This window comes from Corticium candelabrum, chromosome 1 (assembly GCF_963422355.1).
Source record: "Corticium candelabrum chromosome 1, ooCorCand1.1, whole genome shotgun sequence".
In the NCBI taxonomy this organism is placed as follows: domain Eukaryota; kingdom Metazoa; phylum Porifera; class Homoscleromorpha; order Homosclerophorida; family Plakinidae; genus Corticium; species Corticium candelabrum.
Genome location: NC_085085.1, coordinates 14,366,985 through 14,389,858, shown reverse-complemented (window position 1 = coordinate 14,389,858; position 22,874 = coordinate 14,366,985). Strand labels below are relative to the sequence as shown.

At 39.9% G+C, this 22,874-nt stretch overlaps 4 protein-coding genes and 1 long non-coding RNA gene across 8 annotated transcripts in view; 1 reads left to right on the top strand and 4 right to left on the bottom strand.

Annotated features, from left to right (window-relative positions):
• Positions 1-201: 201 nt before the first annotated feature.
• On the bottom strand, positions 202-9,720 carry LOC134176458 (serine-rich adhesin for platelets-like). The gene is made up of 19 exons (XM_062643131.1): positions 9,697-9,720; positions 9,579-9,618; positions 9,332-9,516; positions 8,709-8,918; positions 7,874-7,939; positions 7,753-7,805; positions 7,110-7,262; positions 6,966-7,052; positions 6,671-6,746; positions 6,529-6,619; positions 5,640-5,727; positions 5,522-5,576; positions 5,187-5,306; positions 5,082-5,119; positions 4,958-5,013; positions 4,848-4,898; positions 4,562-4,707; positions 4,375-4,504; positions 202-4,208 (listed from the first exon to the last, which is right to left on the bottom strand). The coding sequence occupies exons 1-19, from the start codon at positions 9,718-9,720 to the stop codon at positions 511-513; spliced, it is 5,367 nt and encodes a 1,788-aa protein (XP_062499115.1). The 3' UTR covers positions 202-510.
• Positions 9,721-9,748: 28 nt separating this feature from the next.
• On the bottom strand, positions 9,749-12,846 carry LOC134177023 (uncharacterized). The gene is made up of 4 exons (XR_009969423.1): positions 12,763-12,846; positions 12,609-12,710; positions 11,351-11,565; positions 9,749-9,884 (listed from the first exon to the last, which is right to left on the bottom strand). It is a non-coding gene; the product is annotated as an uncharacterized LOC134177023 (long non-coding RNA).
• A 194-nt stretch (positions 12,847-13,040) lies between these two features.
• Positions 13,041-17,300, bottom strand: LOC134184994 (transcriptional adapter 2-alpha-like). 2 transcript variants are annotated; one of them, XM_062652778.1, is made up of 18 exons: positions 17,229-17,300; positions 17,087-17,172; positions 16,921-16,980; positions 16,774-16,868; positions 16,337-16,377; positions 16,189-16,245; positions 15,906-15,980; positions 15,673-15,834; positions 15,548-15,611; positions 15,429-15,472; positions 15,333-15,363; positions 15,195-15,274; positions 14,525-14,596; positions 14,374-14,462; positions 14,239-14,276; positions 14,122-14,141; positions 13,991-14,064; positions 13,041-13,299 (listed from the first exon to the last, which is right to left on the bottom strand). In XM_062652778.1, the coding sequence occupies exons 1-18, from the start codon at positions 17,239-17,241 to the stop codon at positions 13,108-13,110; spliced, it is 1,293 nt and encodes a 430-aa protein (XP_062508762.1). In that variant the 5' UTR covers positions 17,242-17,300; the 3' UTR covers positions 13,041-13,107. The 2 variants fall into 2 exon arrangements, 1 of the variants encoding a protein (XP_062508762.1); XR_009970726.1 differs by having other exon boundaries at positions 13,161-13,299; positions 14,239-14,311.
• Positions 17,236-20,402, bottom strand: LOC134184986 (formimidoyltransferase-cyclodeaminase-like). The gene is made up of 11 exons (XM_062652765.1): positions 20,136-20,402; positions 19,345-19,745; positions 18,960-19,097; positions 18,731-18,862; positions 18,603-18,664; positions 18,420-18,546; positions 18,203-18,364; positions 18,079-18,122; positions 17,815-17,953; positions 17,516-17,611; positions 17,236-17,457 (listed from the first exon to the last, which is right to left on the bottom strand). Exons 1-11 carry the CDS (start codon positions 20,395-20,397, stop codon positions 17,341-17,343), a joined length of 1,680 nt encoding a protein of 559 aa, XP_062508749.1. The 5' UTR covers positions 20,398-20,402; the 3' UTR covers positions 17,236-17,340.
• Positions 20,403-20,439: 37 nt separating this feature from the next.
• LOC134189880 (uncharacterized) overlaps positions 20,440-22,874 on the top strand; it is an 8,168-nt gene continuing 5,733 nt past the window's right edge. For 2 of the 3 annotated variants that reach the window (XM_062658281.1, XM_062658275.1), the window contains exons 1-7: positions 20,440-20,458; positions 20,519-20,625; positions 21,462-21,768; positions 21,836-22,024; positions 22,245-22,364; positions 22,505-22,772; positions 22,829-22,874. The exon at positions 22,829-22,874 is cut by the window's right edge and continues 248 nt beyond it. In XM_062658281.1, coding sequence (XP_062514265.1) covers positions 20,444-20,458; positions 20,519-20,625; positions 21,462-21,768; positions 21,836-22,024; positions 22,245-22,364; positions 22,505-22,772; positions 22,829-22,874 — 1,052 coding nt within the window. In that variant the 5' untranslated portion in view covers positions 20,440-20,443. Of the gene's footprint in view, positions 20,459-20,518; positions 20,743-21,461; positions 21,769-21,835; positions 22,025-22,244; positions 22,365-22,504; positions 22,773-22,828 lie in introns of those variants that run through there. The other variant, XM_062658288.1, reaches the window with a different exon arrangement.

Below are 22,874 nucleotides of genomic sequence, written 5' to 3'. Positions count from 1 at the left end.
ATATATATATATATATATATATATATATATATATATATATATATATATATATATATATATTTCCAAGTGTAGTTTGATTTATCGTTACTAACACTGAAGTGTATAGTTTGTGTGGGTACAATCACTAGAGTCACATCATATTATGCAATAGAGGTTTGCTACTCAAATCCAACTGTCTGTCAAATACAGCACTGAATGTGAAGTTGTGGGAGTGTTGCCAACTAAAATAATCTCTGACAAAAATATCATTAGTTATCAGATTATCATTTTCATTCTCTGGTAAAGGCAGGCGGCCTATGGTTAGACATTGACATAAACATGCCTTTTACAAGACTCTATAGCTCTGAAGCACTATGGCCATTGCTATAAGGAATCACAGTTGTATGACTATATTACATTAAAGAGTGATTACAAATACTTCTTAATTAAAGATTATTCATTACTATAAACTCAAAACAATATTGATCTGCCTGAATCTAACATATCCTGGCTGCAACTTCTCCATTTAAGTTAATATTCATCATCAGAGCTAATATCTTCAATGACTTGTCCATATGTAGTTCTTACTTCAAATGCCTGACTGGTCACGTGTTCTATTGATCTCGGAGGACTGTGCCTTGGTGAGAATCCTGTAGGACCACCAAATGAAGGTATGGCAGGTAAGGAAGCAGGAAGGAATGCCCCAGATCTGCCTTCATGGAGGCCACAGGTGCTGGGAGATTTCACTAAAGGAGAACTGTGTGGTGATGTTCTTCCCATAGGCAGAACAATAGATGAACAAGACGAACCAATTTTAGGACTTATTGTAGCAGGCAGTTCAGGTGCATCACAAGGTGATTCTTGAAATTGTGTCACACAGGCAGGAATTGATTCCTGAGAAACTGTGGTAGTTGACTGTGGTGGTAATGGTGGAGAAATTGATTCATATTCCATAGAAAAGTCAACTTCTGGATTGCCAGGCTTGCATCCCCGACTAAATTCATCTATTACTCCTACTGTCATTTCATCAGAAGATTGGTTTTCATTATCCCTGTCACTGATGGGACTTATAGCTTCATGGCTTTGCAAAGTTACTAGTCCATCACAGTCATCAATATCTTCTATGTGTTGTAAACCTGAGGAAGACAAGCCCTCGTTATCATCTCTAGAAGGCATTTGCACTGTCCCATTTTTATCATCTTGGACTATTGCCGTACCCAATTCAAGCTCATCCAGCTCATCGACGTCTTCTAGATGTTTAGTACAACGGACAGTATCTGTTTCACTCTCTTCCCTCTCTTCTTCTCGTTGTTCATCTTCATTGACACCAACAAGAGGGTCGCCAATAGAACACAACTCAGGTAGCATGACATTCTGGTCTGGGCTAGTGACTGTATCATAAGAAAGTTCGAGTTCTTCATCTGTCAGCTTGGCAGTCTGAACTTCATTGCTGATATTTACTCGTGTTTCTAAAGTGTTGCTCTCATCTGATAGTCTTAGTTTGTTACCGCCTACTTCTTCATTAATTCCTTGTTGTGGCGGGCTTGAACTGCTTTCTTTCTCTATTCTACAGTCTTCCTCATCCAAGTTAACTTCTCTGTCAATTCTTTCAGTTGTCTCTTTGCCATATTTTACATATTCACGCTGAGGTTGCTGATTAGGCTCAATACCAGTTGATTGCATGTCACTAATGTGTTCATCATCATCAGATTCAATAATCTCTCCAGACTCCACAGATCTGGTGTCAAAGTTGTTGTCATCGTCCACTTTATCACCAGGCTCCTCAGTAATGTCACTGTCAGCATCCCCTTTGTGACCATCCAGATCATCAATCTTCTCAGCAATCTCATTGTGAGTATCCTCGTGACTGTCCTTGTCATCTACAACCTTTTCAGTGACCTCACTGTCAGTATCCTTCTCGTGACCACACAAATCAACAACCTCTGTAATCTCACCACTGTCAACATCCTTGTCGTAATCATCCTTGTTATCTACAACCTCCTCAGTAATATCAATGTTGGCATTCTTTTTGTAAACATCCTCGTCATCTACACCCTCTACATTGCTTTCAGCATTCTCAGAAATCTCTCTGTCAGCACCTTCATCCTTGTCATCAACAATATCCTCAGAGACATACTCATCCTTGTCATCACAAGCAATCACAGTGATATCACTGTCATCATACTTCTTGTGACCATCCAGGTCACCAACAACCTCCTTAGTAATTTCACAGGTGGCATCCTTATGACTATCTTTGTCACCAACAACCTCCTCAGTCAGGTCACTACCATCACTATCTTTCCTGTCACCATCCTTGTCAACAGCATGCTCAGTCACCTGATTGTCAGTATCGTCATCTCTGTCATTATCAGCAATCTCAGTAATCTCACTGTCAGCATCTCTCTTGTGACCGTCCTCGACATCGACAACATTTTCAGTGATCACACTGTCAGGATCCTTCTCATTACCATCATTGCTATCAATAACCTTTCCTGTCATATCATCGTTGGTGTCTTCCTTGTCTGCAATAATCTCTTCAACATTCATGTCATCATTAATTGAGTGGTCATGGTCACTGTCATCAGCATTGCTTTCGTCAATGTTTTTGTCAGTTTCCATTTCAACAACAACTGTCTTACCATTAGAGTCATCAGCAAGCACTTTACATGAACCTCTCCTGTCAGCAATCTCTTGCACGTGGCTTTGCAAACTACTTTGTTGTATTGACACTTCAATCAAGTTTTCCTTTGGACTACTTGGTAAATCAGGGAAGTTGTTGCTGTCCATCTTTTCCATAGAGTCAGAAGTATCCATTGTCTCAACAATCTCTGCTTTCTCAACTGATTGCAACAATGGCTCACGAGGAAGACACAATGTTACTCTAGAAACCTGACTGACAGAACTCTGGATGTGAGCATCTATAGGCTCCAATGCCTCTCTGCTTACATCATCAGTAGATGTGGCCATCATGTCAACACTTGGCTGACTTGTATCCGAAGTAGACAACTTCACAACATCTGGTTTCTCTAAGACTGTCGGTGCTGTGACTACGGGACCTGGTGTTTCCAATTGAGTCTTCACTAGGTCACTATGATCAAGAGGAATGCCACTTGCACCCACTACTATTGGTCCAGCACCACACAATGTTGGTATACTTCGTGTAGGTGTCACAATTGCTGACGAGGCTGAAGAAGAAACTAATGGAGGTGGTGCTGCTAAGACTGTCAGAGTCGAGGTCGTTGGCAAAGACGACACTGTTGTCAATCTGTTTGCTTGAGACAACAACAACTGAGTTGCAATAGATTGAGAGTATGGGGCGACATGTCTCACTGCAAGTCTTACAACAGTTTGTGGATTACCTCTCAATGTCAGTCGAGGGCGATTAACAGCAGCAGTTGATGAACTTAATGACCCTGGTGAAGGCATTTGAATCGGAGAAGCCAAAGCTGTTGCATCCACCAGAGCTGCTACTGTAGTACCAGGACTCTGAGAAGTTGACAGCTGCACTGGTCTTGCCTGAGTGCTGGCTTGTGCTTGAGGTACAGTTTGCAATGGAATCAACAGAGTTAACACATTGCTAGGAGACACACTTGGTTTCGTCTGTGATGTAACTCCTTGACTTGGGGTAAAGTGCAGTGTTAGTGGCTTCGTTACCGCTGTGGAAGTCCGAACAGTGACAGCATGCAGTGGAGCCACAGACTGTCTACTAGCTTGACTAACATTTTCTAGTCTTGGATCTGAAAGGCACCGAGGCAAGTCTTCCAATCGAACTTGACCTTGCTTCTGTGATGCAATGGTTGTATGCACAATCGGTTGACTGACTGCTGTAGGCAGTGTCTGTGCCATCTGTGCAGCAACAGCTTCAGCTGCAGCAGCAATTAGGTCAAGACCAGACTGGCTAGCTGTACCTGTTGACAGTGGCCCACTGTCAGCTGCTACACTTGAAGTACTTAGAGCAGGAACCGACAAAGTTGGTAACTCACTCGGCAGTAAAGCACCAGAAAACTGCGTCGTATCACTAGTCTGCATGCGTGATGACACAACTGGAAATGCACTTACAGGCTGCTCGAGTGAGCCGTCTGGCATGTGGGACTTTCCATAATCGTCTACCATTGATGCAGCAATGCTGATAAACTGGTCGTGTTCTGGTGTAGGAACAAGAGCGAAACGAGATGCAATGTCAGTGACAGCAGGCCCAACTTGGTGGTGTACGTCTTTGGCAAGCACTCCTGACAAAACGCAAACGTGAGCAAACAGTTGCAAAGAAATAAACAGCACGACTCAATACCGACTAACAAATGTATTGCATAAAATGGCAAATGGGTGTAAAACAATTGCAGGCAGGCTGTGACATAGAACTGCAATGTAACCAACACTATGTACTATTTGTCTCACCAGATGCAATGGAGTGTGGCTGTTGTACAGTGGAGTAAACGCGGGCCGCTTTCTGCAAGTCCTCATCTTCATCATCATCTTCATCAATTCTTGGTATACCACCTGACTGTTTCAAAGTCTCCACACCTGCCTATTAAAACAAAATGTCCATGATTCAAAATTCACTGTTATTACTTGTCCAGCACACCTTCTCTCGTGCTTTGAACTCATTGAGGAAGCCAACAAGGTGAACTTTCCGTCTGTAGTGTCTAAAAAAGCTCCGGCATTGGTGTTCAGTTTTGGTGCCAACTTTTATTGATATTGTCAGCCAGTCTTTTCCATATTCCCTCAAGCCTACCAAACAGCAAGACACGGCACTTGTTGAATCATAACACACACACACACACACACACACACACACACACACACACACACACACACACACACACACACACACACACAAAACATATACAAACAAACAAATCAATTGTAACCTTCTTTCATTGCTTGTATTTCTTCCTCACTCCATCTTTGAAGAGATGGTCCTAATCACAAGAAAGTATAATCATGATCGATGACAGTGACAACATCCAGACAACTAGACCAGGAGTAGAAGATTTCTTTGAGTCATCTTCAGTTTCCATAGAAAGGATAGATTCCCTAGCCACAACACATCATCAGTATGGCCTTGTCAATATTCACCTTTATCACAAAATTATGTTCAACACCTTAAATCTCTTCCTTGCTCTTCTAACCCAAGAGCAAGCTAACAGAGCAATAAGACATTTAGTACAACTTTGTTGTGGCGTTAGCAATTACTAAAGGTGAGTAACCTGTGGTCTCTGTTGTAATACTTTGCTCTTCCGTTTTGCAAGTGTATGCTTCCTGACAAGCTGTTTGTATCCTTCCTTCTTCTTGCTTAAATAGTAATACTGAACACAATCAGTGTACTTCTGCAAAGAAACAATGGAATTTGGGGTGCTGTTCAGCAGACTAAGTACATTCAAAAATACAGAATAATATACGTAGAATACAGAAAAACATAGCACATGCAAAGACAGAGACACCAACTGGCAGGTACACTGCACATACTTGTATTAGACAATACATAAAGACCAGATTAATATAGACAGTACAAACCATCCAAACTAAAGCAACAAAAGTAAACCTTGTTAGGCAACGCTTTGGCTATGTTGTCAAAATCTTTAGGGTGACGAACAAATCTAGGAATATTAGCATAAAATGCTATGGACAGTTATCAAAAAAAATTGTAAGTCCCCACTAACTCTTCTCTAAATATCTTTTTTTCTGCATCACTCCATACACTCGACATCCTCCTGTTTCTGTGGTCAGCCATAGGATCTTCAATCAGACCTAACAGCCACATCACAATACAAATATCATATATTGTATATTGTCAGTATTGACTATATATCCAAGAGTGATTTGCAGCTGCAAGAAACAGTAAGACGTTAGACCCCATGAAACATCCACAAAAGATTCTACCATCTCTACCATATCTGTACACAAATCAGACAGCACGACTGACTTGAGATTCTGAATATGAAAGTGTCCCTACTGCAATCTGATAAACCCTATCTGCAGAGACGCCAAGTCTCACGTATTGAGCGTGAGTCTCACGCATTTCAAGTCTGTCTCATGCTCTCATGCATGGCTGCTCAAATCTCACACATACTAGAAGCTGGTCGATATTCTGTAAATTCTGGAGAATATTTTGGAGAATAGACAGAATTAACTGTGACTGTGTACGTATTGACGTTTAACATACCATTTGTTTAGTTGGTCTACTAGTGGTCTTAGGCTCTATTGCATGCTAACGTTTAGTCTATATAAACAGTTCTAACTTATTTTGGCAAACTAAAGAGCATCTGGAAATGCCAGGCCCGTTAGGAAAGTGAGCGTCTCCTTACTTTGAAAAGGATCACATAAGGCTGTTCGTAAACCTTGACATCTCTGTATCTGCTTTACTTGTTTCTACTATCCTTACAAATGCTCTACAATCAGTCATCAACTTTTCCAGCAAAGAATCACCAAATGAATGTGGTTAAACCAAGGCACCGTGTGTACAAAAACAACACAACTGTAGTGTGCATATTCACTTGTAAGGATTGAGGTGGTGAAAGACGAGATCAAACTGTAAGACATACGGCTTACCATTTCTGTTGATGAATTCTACTTTCCTCTCATCATCACACAGTAACGGAGGCGGCATAACTGAGAGGTCAACAATTTGACATTGGACAAGCTGAACACAATCACATGACTGGTGTCACCCTCACAACAAGACGACAATTACCTCCTGCTCATGCAGAATGTCAGCAATTTCATTCAGTTCGGCTTCACTGCGAGCAAAACTCCATGATTTTTTAGCTCTACAACAAATCTGCAATCATAATTTAACACTCCCACCACACAATCAGCAGACAACTGTGTAATTATTCATGCTCAGTTAATTAAACAAAATGCAATGCCAATAAGTTAAAATGAACAAGTAATAGAATAGCAACATTATCAGAAAGTTAAACAACTAAACCAACTGCTAACTGACATATTAACATCCTCTATGTAATGAGTAACCAATACTCACAAACCTTTGAATTCGTTCTTCTCGTTCTCTCTGTTTTCTAATCTCAGGAAACATACGCTCATAGAATTCTCTTATTTTTGTTTCTCTCAGCCTGTGAAATACAGTAAACTAAATTTCATCCCATCATACACATAGTTTATCGCTCTACTTTCTAGTAGGGTTGTTTTCCCATGCTTCTAGTGTCTTCTCCCACTGCACCTGCAATTGTTGGTACTTTGCAATTCTCCAATTCTCAAACGCTATCCGTTTCTTGTGTTTCATACGAAGATGATTGACAAGAACAGGATAAAACGCTTTAGCTCTAAAACACAGCACATTTGTAGTAGCACAAGAACATTACTGACAGGCACAGCATTGAATCTGTCCTAACACATACCTACACACACTAATAATTGGTGCACCTGTAGTTCTTGCCTAATATACATGTATATATATATATATATATATATATATATATATATATATATATATATATATATATATATGACAGTATGTTGGTACAGCTACGTACTGGTCTACAAGTTAGCAATCTCATTTAGCTTCTTTGGCACAAACACAAAGTCAAATTGTCTATGAAAATACCAACTGTACTTTTTTGCCGACATCTGGCCAGTATAATGTCACAAAAATGAGTGTATCCACGCACACAAACGAAAGGATTACATCAACCAAAAACATACTCATACCCATAGTACCAGGCATGCAAGTAAACAGGCAAGCAAAGGGAAATTTCAAAGTTATGACAGACAAATAGATCAGCACACAAATTGCAACTCCAAATATTTCCTGACCTTTCTTGGTTTTCGTTGTAAAAAGGAAGATCAGAAGGCTGATTGTATAAAGGCTGTATAAATAAATGATCAATTCATAAAATTAACGATTGTTAGCATAAACCACTGCTAAGAATCTCACCACTCTTGGATTAGCCATGGGATATCCTTTTCCTGCCAAGAGTGCTCTTGAGGCGGCTGCCTTGCGCTACAAATAATACAAACAAGGTCAGATGTCAAGCGTCTCATTCCATGAAGGTGAAAGTTTGTGGTGTCAAACTGTACAACATGAACCCTATTGTAATGCTTACAATCAATTTATGAGAAAGACAGAGTTTTGAAAGAATGTTGCAAAATGACACCTCAACAAGTATCTGTCTAACATGCTATGCTATTTGTTTGTCTGTTAAGTTTGGCAAAAAACGTTTGGAATCAGTAGAAACTATTAAAGAAGACAAAAAGAGAGCAAACATAGACCAACAGTCAGACAGACAAACAGACAGACATACAAATGGATACCATAGACAGACAGACAGTTGGATGAATGCATAGATAGACAAATGGACAGACAGACAGACAGACAGACAAACAGACAGACATACAAATGGACAGACAGACATACAAATGGACAGACAGACATACAAATGGACAGACAGACAGAAAGACAGACAGACAGACAGACATACAAATGGACAGGCAGACAGTACATACATACATATATACATACATACATACATACATATATACATACATACATACAGACAGACAAACAGGCAGGCAAAGAAATGCAAGCAAGCACAACGTCAGGCATGCATACACACAAACTAACTTTATTATACACAAATACATCTCAATAAACTAGACTAAAACGCTCCATTGCTATGTCACATTGTTTCTCTTGGCTTGTTTTAGACTGACCCAACTTAACTGAATGTATTTGCATTCTAATGTAGTTGTACTGTCTACAACAATCTGACCCTGTTTTCACCATAGATTTTCAAGATAAGTTGACGTGTGCTCTCATTGTATGGAATGTTTAGCTCTTCGTTTTTCTCAGTTGTTGCTTCTGGTTCATTAGCCTGCTGTGGCTCAACAACACTTGGTGACTTATCCTCCTGTTTTACTTCTTCCTTTGCCTTCTCTTCCAATGCTGCTAGTTCATTTTGCAGCTCCGTCTCCTCTTGAGCCTACGAGAAAACACAATAGAACAATTCCAAATGCTGCAAGCTGATAGACAATAAGCAATCCCATGAAAAAACTGATAGCAAAAATTAGCAAACTAATGATCAATAAAGAGAAGCAAATGAATATAGTATACTATTAGCAAACAAACAATGAGATACTTTTAGACCAACGGTAAATGCAATGAAAGTAGTTTTCAAATCAAATTCACATTAGTAGAACAGAATCCATACTTGGAGACAAAAAAGCCAACACACACACACACACACACACACACACACACGCATGCATGCACGCACACACACACACACACACACACACACACACACACACACACACCTAACATTAATAAAGTAAGTCACATTACAACAATATCCTATAATCAAAACTAAACATCATCGAACACATTCTAGTTTACCAGACGACGTTTCAGCTTTCCTATTTGCTGTTCCACTTCAGTAATTTCTCGATCTGCCAAGTCCATCGAATGCAGTAATTCCTCTTTGGTCATTCTCGATGGTGAATCACCAACCTTGACAACAGCTGATGAGTCAGGCATCTCAGAAACAAACGAAGGCTCAACAACTGGAGGAGAGCAGCTTACTGTACACACAAAATATAGATAGTGATATACTGTATCAGTTAGTTTACAATAAAACATTTACTTTCAGATTCATGGAAATCAGGTGGTGGTTCCAAAGGTGACTACAAGTAACCAAACAATTAGTAGCGAAACAGATAAAACTTGATTATTAATACCAATAAAAATCAATTTGTATTAACCCAATAACAATGCAAGAAACACATGCAGTCTGGACTCACGTGAGGTTGAACTGTTTCTTCAGGTGTTTCTACATCCATGGGAACATTTGATGTCAATATGCTCTTGTATGGCAAGGAGTCTTCACTATAATCAACCTCAAACTTTTCATGCTCGCCAGAAAAGCTGGACAAAAGTCGCTGATCATGATCTGTACAAGAAAAAAATATTATATTATCACATCACAATAAAATAAGAAACTGTAACAAATAGTTGCTTTTCACACAAATGTAATAATAATAGCAAAAACAATCAGTAAAGCCAGAAAACATGAACGCACCAGGAGTGCTGATGCCTCAGTGCAAAATCAACTGGGCATGACTTTATTGGCACATGCACAACAAGAAATCACCCATTACTCAAGAACGAATGTTTATCTTGCAAATGCACAAATCAAATCCAAGAAACAATCACTTCTTACCCATAAAAGCCTTTTGTCATTAAAATTCACCAAACAAGTAGATACAGTGGTAACAGACATATGGACCAGGACAGACTGTTCATATGTACATGTACACCAAGGCACAATTAACCAAAAAATGATGAAGTCAATATCCTAATGATTAAAAGTCAATATTAATGTCAACATTCAGTGTTTGGAAGTTTATGGCAGACGTAGCTGTCATCTTGGCCACATCACAAAATTTTTCAGACGTCAAGGAGTTTAGGACTTCTACATATACTTTATGCATATCAAATGATGATAGTTCTGGCAAGTAAACAAATCCCAGGACTTCAGAGGTGTCACTCTCAGTCTGACCTGTTCTATGTTCTACTCTGCAGCACAAAAACAAAATTTTATTGAGTCCAAAAGTCCTTGAGTGACTTCAGTCAACAGGATGGCAACCTCGTTGGTATAATTGATTATCATATGAACTCAGTTAGTTGTCAAATGACAACTTAACAACCACTTTTTCCAACACTGAACATTATTGCATGGAAACAGCCTTTTTGAAAGCCTGCTAGCTACTAGGTTTTCAGAAGTAAAAATCTATCCAACAAGTCCAACTGAAATGTGTGTACCAGATGTAGCCTATGGTGTGTACTGTTATACCAGCAATGACTGAACACTTGCCAATGACAGCTAACATTACACATCAAGAGCAAAAATGCGTCATATGCCTGGATACCCCAAAAACTTCAAACAAATAGAAACTCACCAAAGTTACCGTTCGTGATCTCTACATATGCCAGCACACTGTTCAAAGTGAAGAAATACAGTGCTGCTTTACGTATGTTTTGGCAGAAAGGTTTACACTGTGTTTCAACCATGGATGTACATTGCATGTAAACTTGCTAACTTGTGCTGCGATACTCAGTGTAAACCCTATGGTAACACATGGTTACCTTGTCACCCTACGCAATATGTGGACACCACTGCATTCATGCTCTGTCTCCACACGTTTACATTTGTTTCCACAAGGCATTGATTCACACTCTGTCACTACACTTACACGCAGTGCTACAAGGTCGGACTTAATGTAAGCTCCTGTAATTAGCTTTAATTAATAACAGTTTCACTCAAATTGCGAGTAAGCCACATGTAAGCTACGGCGTGTACGCGATACATACAACCTTGTTGCACAGTGTAAGTACCGGCAATTTATCATAAATCACCTTCAGAGCTGTATCTTCTTCGTTTGCTTTCACTGTGATACGAGTGAAGGTGTCTCTCACTTAACCTCCCTCCAGCAAACTGTTGTCTATATGGTGGCGGTGATGACCCACGTCTGTGAATGTATCGATGATTATTACGATCAGACCAATGGCGACTTCGATCTCCCGATTGATGCCAACTCCAATGAGATTCAGAAGAACGATCATAATAATCCCTACAAAATAAAGTCTTTGCAAAACACCTAACTGTCAAATTTCATGGGCAACAACAAATTTCGATGAGTAGTCTAGATTTTGTCATTTCAATTAATATTAAATGAGTTTAGCAAAATGAGCTCAACAGTAAACCAGCAACACAATTATGGTCTCAATATCAAGTGTTTGTCTTAGATAATTACGCGTGTACATGCACGCGCGCACACACACACACACACACACACACACACACACACACACACACACACACACACACACCACACACACATACACACACAATGGCAAAAATGGCAAATGGATAAGGAGCTGCGTTCGTTATGGTTACACCCCCAGCCAGTTGGCTGGGTTTCTGTGCACTATGCAGGAGCTATGGCCGTGCTGACCAATCTCCTGGAGCCTGGCCAGGTACTTGCAGGAGCACCAACTGTGACACCAACTGTGGTGTGGGCACCCAAAGTCCCACCTGGACCCCAGTGGCTGATGGACTTTGTCGTAGCCGAGGCCTTTGCCACCCCAGTCAATGACCAGATCCTCATACTCCTGAGTCGAGAGAGGCAATTGTGTGTGAGTTTCTTGTCCAAGCAAATTATGACATAGCTCGCCATCACTGTGACTTGAATCTGCAACCTTGCAAGTTCCCGGATGTGCACACTCCATAGAAGACTCTCTAACCAACTAAGCCATCGCACCACACACACACACACACACACACACACACACACACACACACACACACACACACACACACACACACACACTTGACAACTATCCTGTAAGCCATATACTGTCAGACATGCAAACAGATCAACAGCAAATAACTATTGTATTGTAGTGTCTACATGCATGATTTGCACAGTGTAGTTAATTAAAAGTTAAGATATGATGAATTATGTTGTCATGTAATAATACTAGCTGAGTAGCCCGTTCTTCGCCCGGGCAAATTTGTAAATTGTACAAACAGTCAACATTGTAATCAATTCAGTTTACATATACAATAGTGTCTATGTATTTGCAATCAAAAGCTGTTATTGCATTCACATACCAAGATCGCTCTCTTGACCTATCCCGCTCCTTGTCACGATAATAACCACTGGACGAAGCACGAGACGATCGCTTACTTTGCGAGCGCTCTCTGTCTTCAGATCTATAGTAGCTAAAGTTGATATCAACAATCAACCAAACTTCGTTTCATGTACCGTGGCGGCTCGGAATCAGAAGCAGAAGACGAATCATCGTCCACTAGTTCTCCGGGCTCCTCATCGCTGCCAGACCGACGTCTTTTGATTCCAGGAAGGGGCATTGCTATCTACATACGGGCACGTCGCAAACATTACGCATGCGTAATTGGAGACGAGGATAGTCTGCTGAAATACCCTAGCTACAAGATATCACGACCATCATTAGTCGACCACCAACTGCTAGAGCTACAAGATTGCACCTGCGACGCTCTTCATATTCAAACGTTGGAGCCAAATCGAGATATTTTGAAATATAATGTGACAGCCTGGCTACTGTACAGTATGTAGAAAGACATAAATACACTAAGGTGGTAAGTCTCGAATCCACCCTTGGTCTGTAAAATAATCAAACAACTTTCTAGTCTTGTTTACATCGATGTGAACAAATCGTCGAGCATCAGCTAATTTAAGACCTCCAAGCCTTTCACTCTCCTGTATCAAGATAGCCTTGTGTTTCTGGTAAGCCAACGGTAGAAGGCGAAGAGATGAACACAACTACAAAGCAATGAATATAAATCCCAAGTTAATTAAATAATGAATTAACAAACACACCACAGGGTAAATCACAAAATCCAAGCTCCAGTAATATTAACAGCAAATTGCTACCATCAGAGCACAAACCCTTGTGCAGTGCGTAGATTTATGGGCTCCAAGACTAAGTTGTTGCTTATTGTCACAACATAGCAAATATGGTTTCTGAGACAAGGATGTCTAGACTCATGTCTCACAGCTCTACTACAATACTGCAGTAACAACAAGACTTTGAGTGACCTCACTATTGTCACAAAGCAAGTGATTTACTGCCACAAACATACAAAATACCAAAAAACAGATGGAAAAACAACTACAGTCTCAGACCTAGCTGGATTATCTGGCCACATCTGTTTCAACAATAATTATTCCGTGCAGTTCTAATGATTGTGTGCAGATTGGTTCTCGTCTAATGTTGACGAATACCCAGGCAACGGATAACCCACTGCAGAGCCGGATAACCAGGTCTGACTGTACTGTGTCCTGTCTGCTTTGATGCATTTCAAGTTCATTACACTACAAGTCGGACCACACGTTTACAAGTTTGATCATGTACGTATGGTGAATTTATACTTTGCAGTGATCTGTATGTGAGCAGCCGATCAAACCACAATACTACATTGAATTAGTTTATACGCATCAAACATTGGCTCACCTCTCTTTCTTCATCAGACAAAATACCCACTCCGGGAGCCGCGGAGATATCTAACCTTCTTACTGGCTTTCTTCCTATGCGAATATACAGCACATGTGGAGTGTACAAGTAGACAACACAACTACGCTGACCTCTAGGTACAACTTCCAAGCTTCTCATCAACCACAACAAGAGCATAGTACCAAACAAAATCAATCATCAACATCAGTTACCTTTGAACAATAATAATCAATAAATTCTTGCCATACCCAGAGTTTGAAGACATCGCCCAATTCTTTGTCTGCATCTGTATAACAGACACCTACTAAGTACCAAATATTTCTAATGAACAACATACATGTACTTGGCACAATAGCATTAACTGCCATTTACGATAGACGTACATCAATAGTTGAGAGTATATTATCCATTGCTGTATGCTTGCGCACCGTGTGATACCGTTTACTTTTAAGTTGTTCGTATAGATCTGCCCCTGCAGCACCACCATCGTTTGATTACAATTCGAAAACAATCTACGACTTGACAGCAAATGACCTTTCAAATTTCTTATTCCAGCTGTCCGGTATTCTTGCAATCGACAAACCTCTTCTTTTAGCTTTAGTTCATCTGTCGTAAAAACAATTTGTCAAAAAGTTTGAATTGTTTAATCACTTGAAACATTATCAAAGTAGACAAAAAATGATGCTTATCTAGCTCAATGTGCAAACTGTCTTCCAAAACAGTAAGTAACTCTGCTGACTACTAACTGTGAAACCAAACTTCAGGAAGTAGAAAAAAATTAGTTGGTCTGATATATTTTTCTCTCACGCTAACATTGTAATCTCTTGACAACAATACATGCAAATAGCCTAACTTTGACTCTAGACTTCAGGCCATAGTACATATTGATACATAAGCACACTAAGTGTATGGCTTTGACTTAGAGAGTTGCGTACTGACTACAAATACATTGAAGTCAAGTTAATCATTTTGAGTAATGTACAACCTCTGTTCAATGAAAGATACAAACGTTTCCAACAAATATGAATTAGTTAAAAGCCAAAGTGAAAATGTAAAACTAGTACTTATGTTTAATTAATACACTTTGACATTAATTCACTACAAACTTTCTAGACTGAATTTCATTACGCCACCATGTAAATATATTGTTGCTCAATTGATACTAATAATATCCAATATTTGTAGCTGTCAGGTAATTCCTTACAAGCTGTGCATTGTAAGAGCTTATCGTGTTCTTCAGGACTGTGCAATCTCATGAATGGTCGTAGTATATGTTGAATGTCCCTTTAATTAATGCACAATTGTCAGTGCTATATTGTAAAGCTATAGAAATTATTGTTACCTTCCAGGAGAAACCAGCTTAAGACTGTGAACTACAGCACAACATCACATGTTAATTAAGTCAAAGCCTTACACGTACACTACAGAGCTGACCTACCCCTGTGGTTCTTCCAACTCAGAAGTCCATAGTCACGCAGAACTCTGAAGTTACAGACAAACCTTCAGACCCTCAGACAACTACAAGGTAACATGTTACAACACACTGCTGCAGCTCACCTCTTACGATATGCTCTCTCTTCCAGTGTACTTTGATAGATATCAATGACAGCTAAATTCAATTCTACACAACAAGAAATTGTTGCACAAACTAGATGCAAGAAGATCGTAGTGAAAGCTCTAGCCTCTCTCTAACGGTGTGTCTATGTCATCGAATGACATATCTTGTAGAACAAAGTCTCCATTGTCGTCATATTCAACCTGAAACTCTCCTCTCCACGGCAGATAACCAGCCATGTCGTTTGATTGTTGACTTCCCAGTGCAGGACGAGGAGGATCAATACATACTACACACACCAGCAATGTCAATTAGGTCTTGATTTGGAGAAGACATGCAAAGCAGGAACATAAACAACACCTTTCTTCACAGCAGGTTTTGATTGATGAAAAGATGGCATCACTTCCAGTCTCTCTTTCTTTGGTATATGAAACTCTAACAAATATGTGGTAAGATAATTAATAGTTTGCTGGTGTGAGAGTATGCATTCTAGTTGTGTGTGTTGTGTTGTGTGTGTGTGTGTGTGTGTGTGTGTGTGTGTGTGTGTGTGTGTGTGTGTGTGTGTGTGTGTGTGTGTGTGTGTCACTGTGTGTGATCGTTTGCCTCCATGCCTGCCCTGCAAGGTATTTACACCTCTGTATACCTAATTCTGGTGAAAACGGCTTTTCAATAAAGTTTTCAATGTAGTGTCGACAGCACTCTAGCATCACATATACAAGGCAATTAATTTTCCCAATCAGTATTAATTAATTTGATATAGCAAAACACTGTAGTCAACACAATAATCTAACCAGCAGCTGGCTTGGTCCTAACTTGATTTGATACATCACACCTATAACAAACACACACAAACTATATCAATGCAAGTACACACAGACTAGCAAGACCTCTATCAATTGTCTTGATAATCCATTCGTGACCAACATGCAAATTTGCATCATAACAATAACTGAGCAATTACAGAAATATTACTCATGACATAGTGTGTGTCGTGTGGTGTGGTGTGGTGGTGGTGGTGGTAGTGGTGGTGTGTGTGTGGTGTGTGTGTGTGTGTGTGTGTGTGTGTGTGTGTGTGTGTGTGTGTGTGTGTGTGTGTGTGTGTGTGTGTGTGTGTGTGTGTGTGTGTGTGTGTGTGTGATTATATATTATGACTATACTAATTATATTTACTCTAATAATATAATATTAATGTTCTAATTAATTTCTATCATAACCAAGACAATGTTACCAGTTTCCTAATCCGTGATCTTCAATGGCTCCTAGCAAAGCCAGTTCTTCCCTCGCTGTCCAATCAGAGTTTGGTCTAAGAGGAAACTTGTTGCTCTGCAGGCAACGATATTTAAGTCTTGAATCGATTCATGACAACATTCCTTACCAAAATAGCGTAGTCATGATCACTCTCGTGATTGCCTACTTCCACACCACGAGAGAAACACTAAAATATTATCGGAAACACAACAGTTGACCCTCGATGTTCAGACCTCCAGCGCATTCCACTGCACTGATCTCGAGCTTAGTTCGAGGTTGTTTATTAAACTTACTTGAAGGCAAAGATACAAGTCTCTGCACACGTTGCATTCAACAAATGGTTCCAAGAGCACACACAAACAGCCAGGACACGCCAACTCTGCGAATAGCAGCCATTAGTTGCAAACTGACACACATGTCTAGTATTAAACACACCGGAAGATGTCATTTGCCAATAAACAAGTTTTATTAGTCGTCCAAACTGGCAAGAGCGAGAGAGCAAATATATATGCGGTACAACTACGCATGCTCAGAGTAGATGTTGCAGTTACGTTGCTTTCTGTGTCACCTCTGCAACATCTCCTGTTCTTTCGGTTACAATATCAAGAACTTCTTGGCAAGTTTCTTGTGCCTTTTTGAGAGCTTCATTGGCCTCCTGGTGCACCTGGAATTTGCATCATTCTTGTGTCACGTGATCACCTTGCTACGATCAATACCCTTACCCTCTCTTTATATTCAATGTCTTTTAATCCCGAAAGGTTTATGACAACATTCTTGTGCGCTCCCCAAACGCCAGTTTCAATTGCCTTTGCACCAACCTACAGACAGTCATGACATTGTAAACAGTCACTGATCATCCAACCAACTGACTGACCAACTACCCAACCACCCACACCCCACATAAAAGCAAAAGATCTAGTATTGTTTGTACATGACAATATTGAAGAGTATTTGGCTAGCTGTCAAGCCACAGAAAAGCTCCAAAAAAACAAATATCAACAGAATAGGTATCCATGCAGACCTCAACATCTGACTTGCAGCTGTAGTTGCCACAACGAGCCAGTAGCAAGAGAGCTGGCCAGCACTGATTGGCAACTTGAATTATCGACAAAGGAACCTGAATTGCTGTCTTTAGACCCTCTTGCATTGCTGCTTCTTGTCTACATAACAATAATGTAACTACTACAACACATGCACGCACGCATGCACGCACGCACGCACGCACGCACACACACACACACACACACACACACACACACCACACCCAGTATAAAGCATTATTTACCGCTCCTTTTCTTCAGGAGTAGATCCTGGCAACTTTCTTGCAGCCTAATCATACAATGACGAAATGTCCAATTAAGTCCATGCATACTTAATTAAACAAATACAATAAACAGCCACCAACAAACCATATAATCTGTAAACGCAGTAGCATCAGCATCAATGAGAGGTAGAAGGTCTTGCACGGCGTTATGCAATGGCAGAATAGCTTGCCGAACAGTTGACTCCAAAACTGCATATTTCTTGTAACCATAAGTCATCCAACCAACCATACTGCCTAACGCAACACCCTACAGATGACCATCAAGTCTACACTTGTCTATAGTCCATCGCACACGTGTTTACCATTGCTGCAATTGCGGCTGATGCTGCACCTCCACCAGGTGCTGAGGTACGAGCAGCTAAACCTTCCACAAATTGACGCAAACTTCCACTGACAAGAGGTCCATCTTGGTTAAGATCAATCATATACCTAATACCACACAACAACTATGAAATCAACACGAAACCACCAAAAGCATGACCAACTCTATAATCTTCTTGTTGGGATCAAACTTGGTAATTGAGTTAAGGCCAAGTCTTTCTACTGCCTAAAGCAGACGCCCAGCAGCTATCTAAAAGTCAACCGCAGAAAATGCTGTCATATAGTTCCTGACCAGTCTTATTTTCTTCTGTTCACCAACAACAAATAAGTTGTCTCTCTCAATGTAATAATCAGCAGCCATCAAAAGAGCTTTCAGTGGAACCAACCCAACAATCTCTGATCCAACGACTGCCACGTTAAGCTCCTACAGAGAAGTAAGACAACCACGATTGAGAGTAAAGATGCCAAGTTAACTAATGTCATACAATAGACAAGACATATGATTTATAAGCCATTACTACCTTTGCATCCTTCAAACATTCCTCAAATGCAACATGCACTGGTGTTGTCTCAAAATCAGTCAAATTCAATGAAACTTGTGCCAAATCTTGCTCTTGTAGATACCAGCCCAAACCCTTGCAGCAAGCTAATCGTCCAGGCTACAACAAATTCCACAGTACTTGTAGAACAATTTTAAAACTCAGTATTACCCAACCACTAGTGATCAACACCATACATATGTCTAAACGTGAGTTAGTTGTAGCATAGCAAACCATTCTGATAATTATCAATTACCACTAACCGTAAAAATTCAAAAATCCCAGTTTCTTGGGCAAGTTAAAATGAGTTAAATAGCTATAGGGTAATACTCAAACAGGTAGAATGTACAAACAAAAAACTACTCACATTTTTCATGCCTCTTCCTGCACTTCTTATATTCAAAGCTATTCTATGTGCTTGTTCCTTTGTACCTAGCAAGTTGACATTGTACGCAATGAGAAACTTTCTCACACCGATTACTGATGCCCCCCATTTGGGAAGAAACTCAGCTGGTCCATAGTCAGGTTTCCATTCTGGATTCTGTAATTTCTCTGCCAATCCTTCATACTCGCCTGAACGAATAGTCTCAAGGTTTGTACGTTGTGGATTGGTAGCAGCTGCTGCATAAAGGTAAATGGGAATGTTCAGTTCTGCAGACGCTCTCTTGGAGAAGGCATAAGCACACTGTTGTATACACTCTTCTGTAGATATTCCAGCAACAGGAATAAATGGGCAAACATCCATTGCTCCAATCCGAGGATGAGCTCCTGCATGAACATGCTCACAAATCAAGCATTTACCATACAGAGAATCAACTGCTTTAGTTAAGTCTCAATAATAAATTCAGTGCATATTGAATAAGTGAAAACAAAAAAAATATATTGATTATAAATAAAAATCAATATATAAAATAAAAATAGTAAATTTAAACGTCAATATGATAAACAATGATCAAACAACCAGATAACATAATAAAATAAATTCTAAATATTAAATTGATAGCAACAAATACGACCCATGCAATAATTATAGAATTAATATCAAACAATGAAAAAATTGCTACAATAATTAATAAAATATTAAAATATTAAAAATTTAAAAATAGTACCGCACAAAACCAATCAATTCATATATTTCAATTGTGAATAACACATTGCCTTTGTGTTTGGTCATGTCTATGCACTCTTTCGCTGCGCGAGCCGCGTTTAGAGCTCCCTCCACAACAGCATGTGGCGGGCCAACAAACGTGTAGACCGTTCTGTTCGTAGACTGACCGGCGTCAACATCAAGAAGGTGACATCCATCAGTACAACGAATGGCTGCTGCAATGGCCTCTATAGCGGCCTCATTGCGACCCTCTGAAAAATTTGGAACGCACTCGACGATTTGAGACATTGTGATCGATATCCCGTATAACATAACAATGTATGTGAGGCTGGGTATCCGAGGCTTATCCGATTACATAATGGCAAGTGCTGAGGTTAGTTTGCTGACATGTCGTACCTTTTCGTTTATTGTTCAGCTTCTGTTTTGTGTTTAGAGTATAGACGGTTTGCTAGCTCATCTTCTAAGCATGGGCTTTGAGTTGAGCGAGTGTCAGAGTGCCGTAGAGGCGGGCAAATTGAATGCGGACGTTGCAGTGGAATGGTCGCTGATATAATTGAATGTCTAGACAAACAGTGGGATGGACTGGAGTTTGGACACGTGATGTGATCGACAAATGGACAAACAAACAAACAGACCAGGCTAACAGCCTTACTAGTAGTAAGCAGACAGACAGACAGACAGATTGTTATATTTGAACTCTTACTCTACCAATAACAATCGCTAACTTTACGTATGCATAACAATAACAGTCAATGAACAAAATGTTGAACGTCTTTATCATACAGAAAATCATCAAAATTGCACTTAGACAACTTCTACAACTTTTTAAAAATCACACAAGAGTTGCAAGACTGTACAACTACAGACAGTTGCTTTCTCCATCTATCTCTAAAGTCTGTTTCACTGCTTTTTCCATTTGCATCTTTTGAAATTTTGGAGATCTTATCGAGATAGTCTTCAGCCATACGGTCCCAAAAGTGTTCAAAAACCAGTGGAATACATGTTGTATCAGATCCTGCTATAGACTGCTGTTGACCATATTTTGTCATTTTGCGTTTTCTCTCAACTCAGCTGCATAACCTGATATTTTGGCAGCCAATTGTACGGTTTCACAAGATTGTGGATGAGCAACTCACAGACAGACAGACAGACAGGCAGACAGACAGACAGACATTAGTAACTCTGTTAGTTTATTGTTAACTGTTTGACTCTTAGTCGTACTTAGGGACCTCTTGGGTCCTAGTTCTCTTAGAACTTGCTGATTTTTAGCGTAGACTGTAATAATGTCTTGTATAAGAAATGTATGTATTGACAGACAGACAGACAGACAGACAGACAGACAGATTATAATCTTGTGAATTGACTTCATATTTCAGGATAATGAACAAAAGGGTAGGAGTGTCTACGAGTGCTCACTCCAGATCGCATGCTCTTCATTTGAAATTGCCTACAAGTCAGAACCAGACGGAAAATCTATCAGTGACTGACCAAGGAGCTACAACCAGTTCTGAAACAAGCAGTGCTCAGTCTACAGGGACTGTTCACTCTCATGAGGGTGAACAGAAAGTGGTGAGCAGGTTGCATTTGAATGACAAGCAGCGAGAGGAGAAAGAGAGATTTAGAGAAAAAGAAAGGGAAAAGATGAAGAGGGACATTCAACAGCAACGAGCTGCCGAGGCAAAGGTGAACAATACTGTGAATAGACAATACAGCTGGAATTTCACGTTTAATCTGTTGTATGTTGTACTAGGCCAAAGAGTTAATTCGTAAGCAGATAGAGGATGATCGACAGCAGCAGAGAGAAAGACGAGAAAGGCAATTAGGTCATCAGACACAGCTTAAGGAACAAACCGTAGCAGCAGCAGCAGGAGGGATATCTAAGATGTCTATGCCAGTCACAGCTAGAAGTGCAAGTACTGCTACAGAGTGCTCACTACAGGTGTCTTGCTTGTGTCTTGTATCTAGTGTCTGACTCAAGGGACTAGCTGACAGACAATGCATGGCTGGACATATCATGGACAGATGGACAGACAGACTGACCAACAAATGAAAATAAACATTTTAGTGTTTGTGTATGCAAATGTGTATAGTTGATGTACTCTGTACAGATAATTTTATGAGTTGGTTGTTTGTCTTATTTCACTTGTGTTTTTGCGTAGCTGCGACTTCCCAGTGGTAAAGTGCTTCGGCAGAAGTTTCCTGTTGATATGTCTTTGCAAGATGTTGTCAGTATAATTGTAGCCCAAGAAGACATTAAAGGAATTGTAACTCTGTTTCAGGTAAATGCATCTTTTTGTTGTCTTGTGTTTTGTTTTCGTTACAGTTTGTTTGGCTGTTTGTCTGTACATGTACGTACGTCTGTCTTCTAGTGTGTCTTCGTGTTGCATTTTGTCTACCCATGTGTTTCTCGTGTTACCAGCCATTTCCCAGACGAGAGTATTCAGACTCAGATTTGTCCAGTTCTCTAAGAGAAACAGGACTGTTTCCAACAGGATCTCTTGTATTACGCATTGAAGAGCAATCAGTTCTGATGAATACGAATACACAATCAACTTCTCCACCATCTAAAGTCTCTCACTTGCAAATAGATGATGCAGAAAGTCATCGGCAAGAACACTTAACACATACAGATATGAGAGAAGATGAACAAGCAGACACAAGACTTAGTATGGACTCTCAAAATGAAGGTTAACAGCAGATTATGTATATCAATTATCTGGTTACAACAATTTGTGTGTGTTAGATGGTAGTCGGTCACCAACTGGTGATGAAGATTTGGACCAAGATAT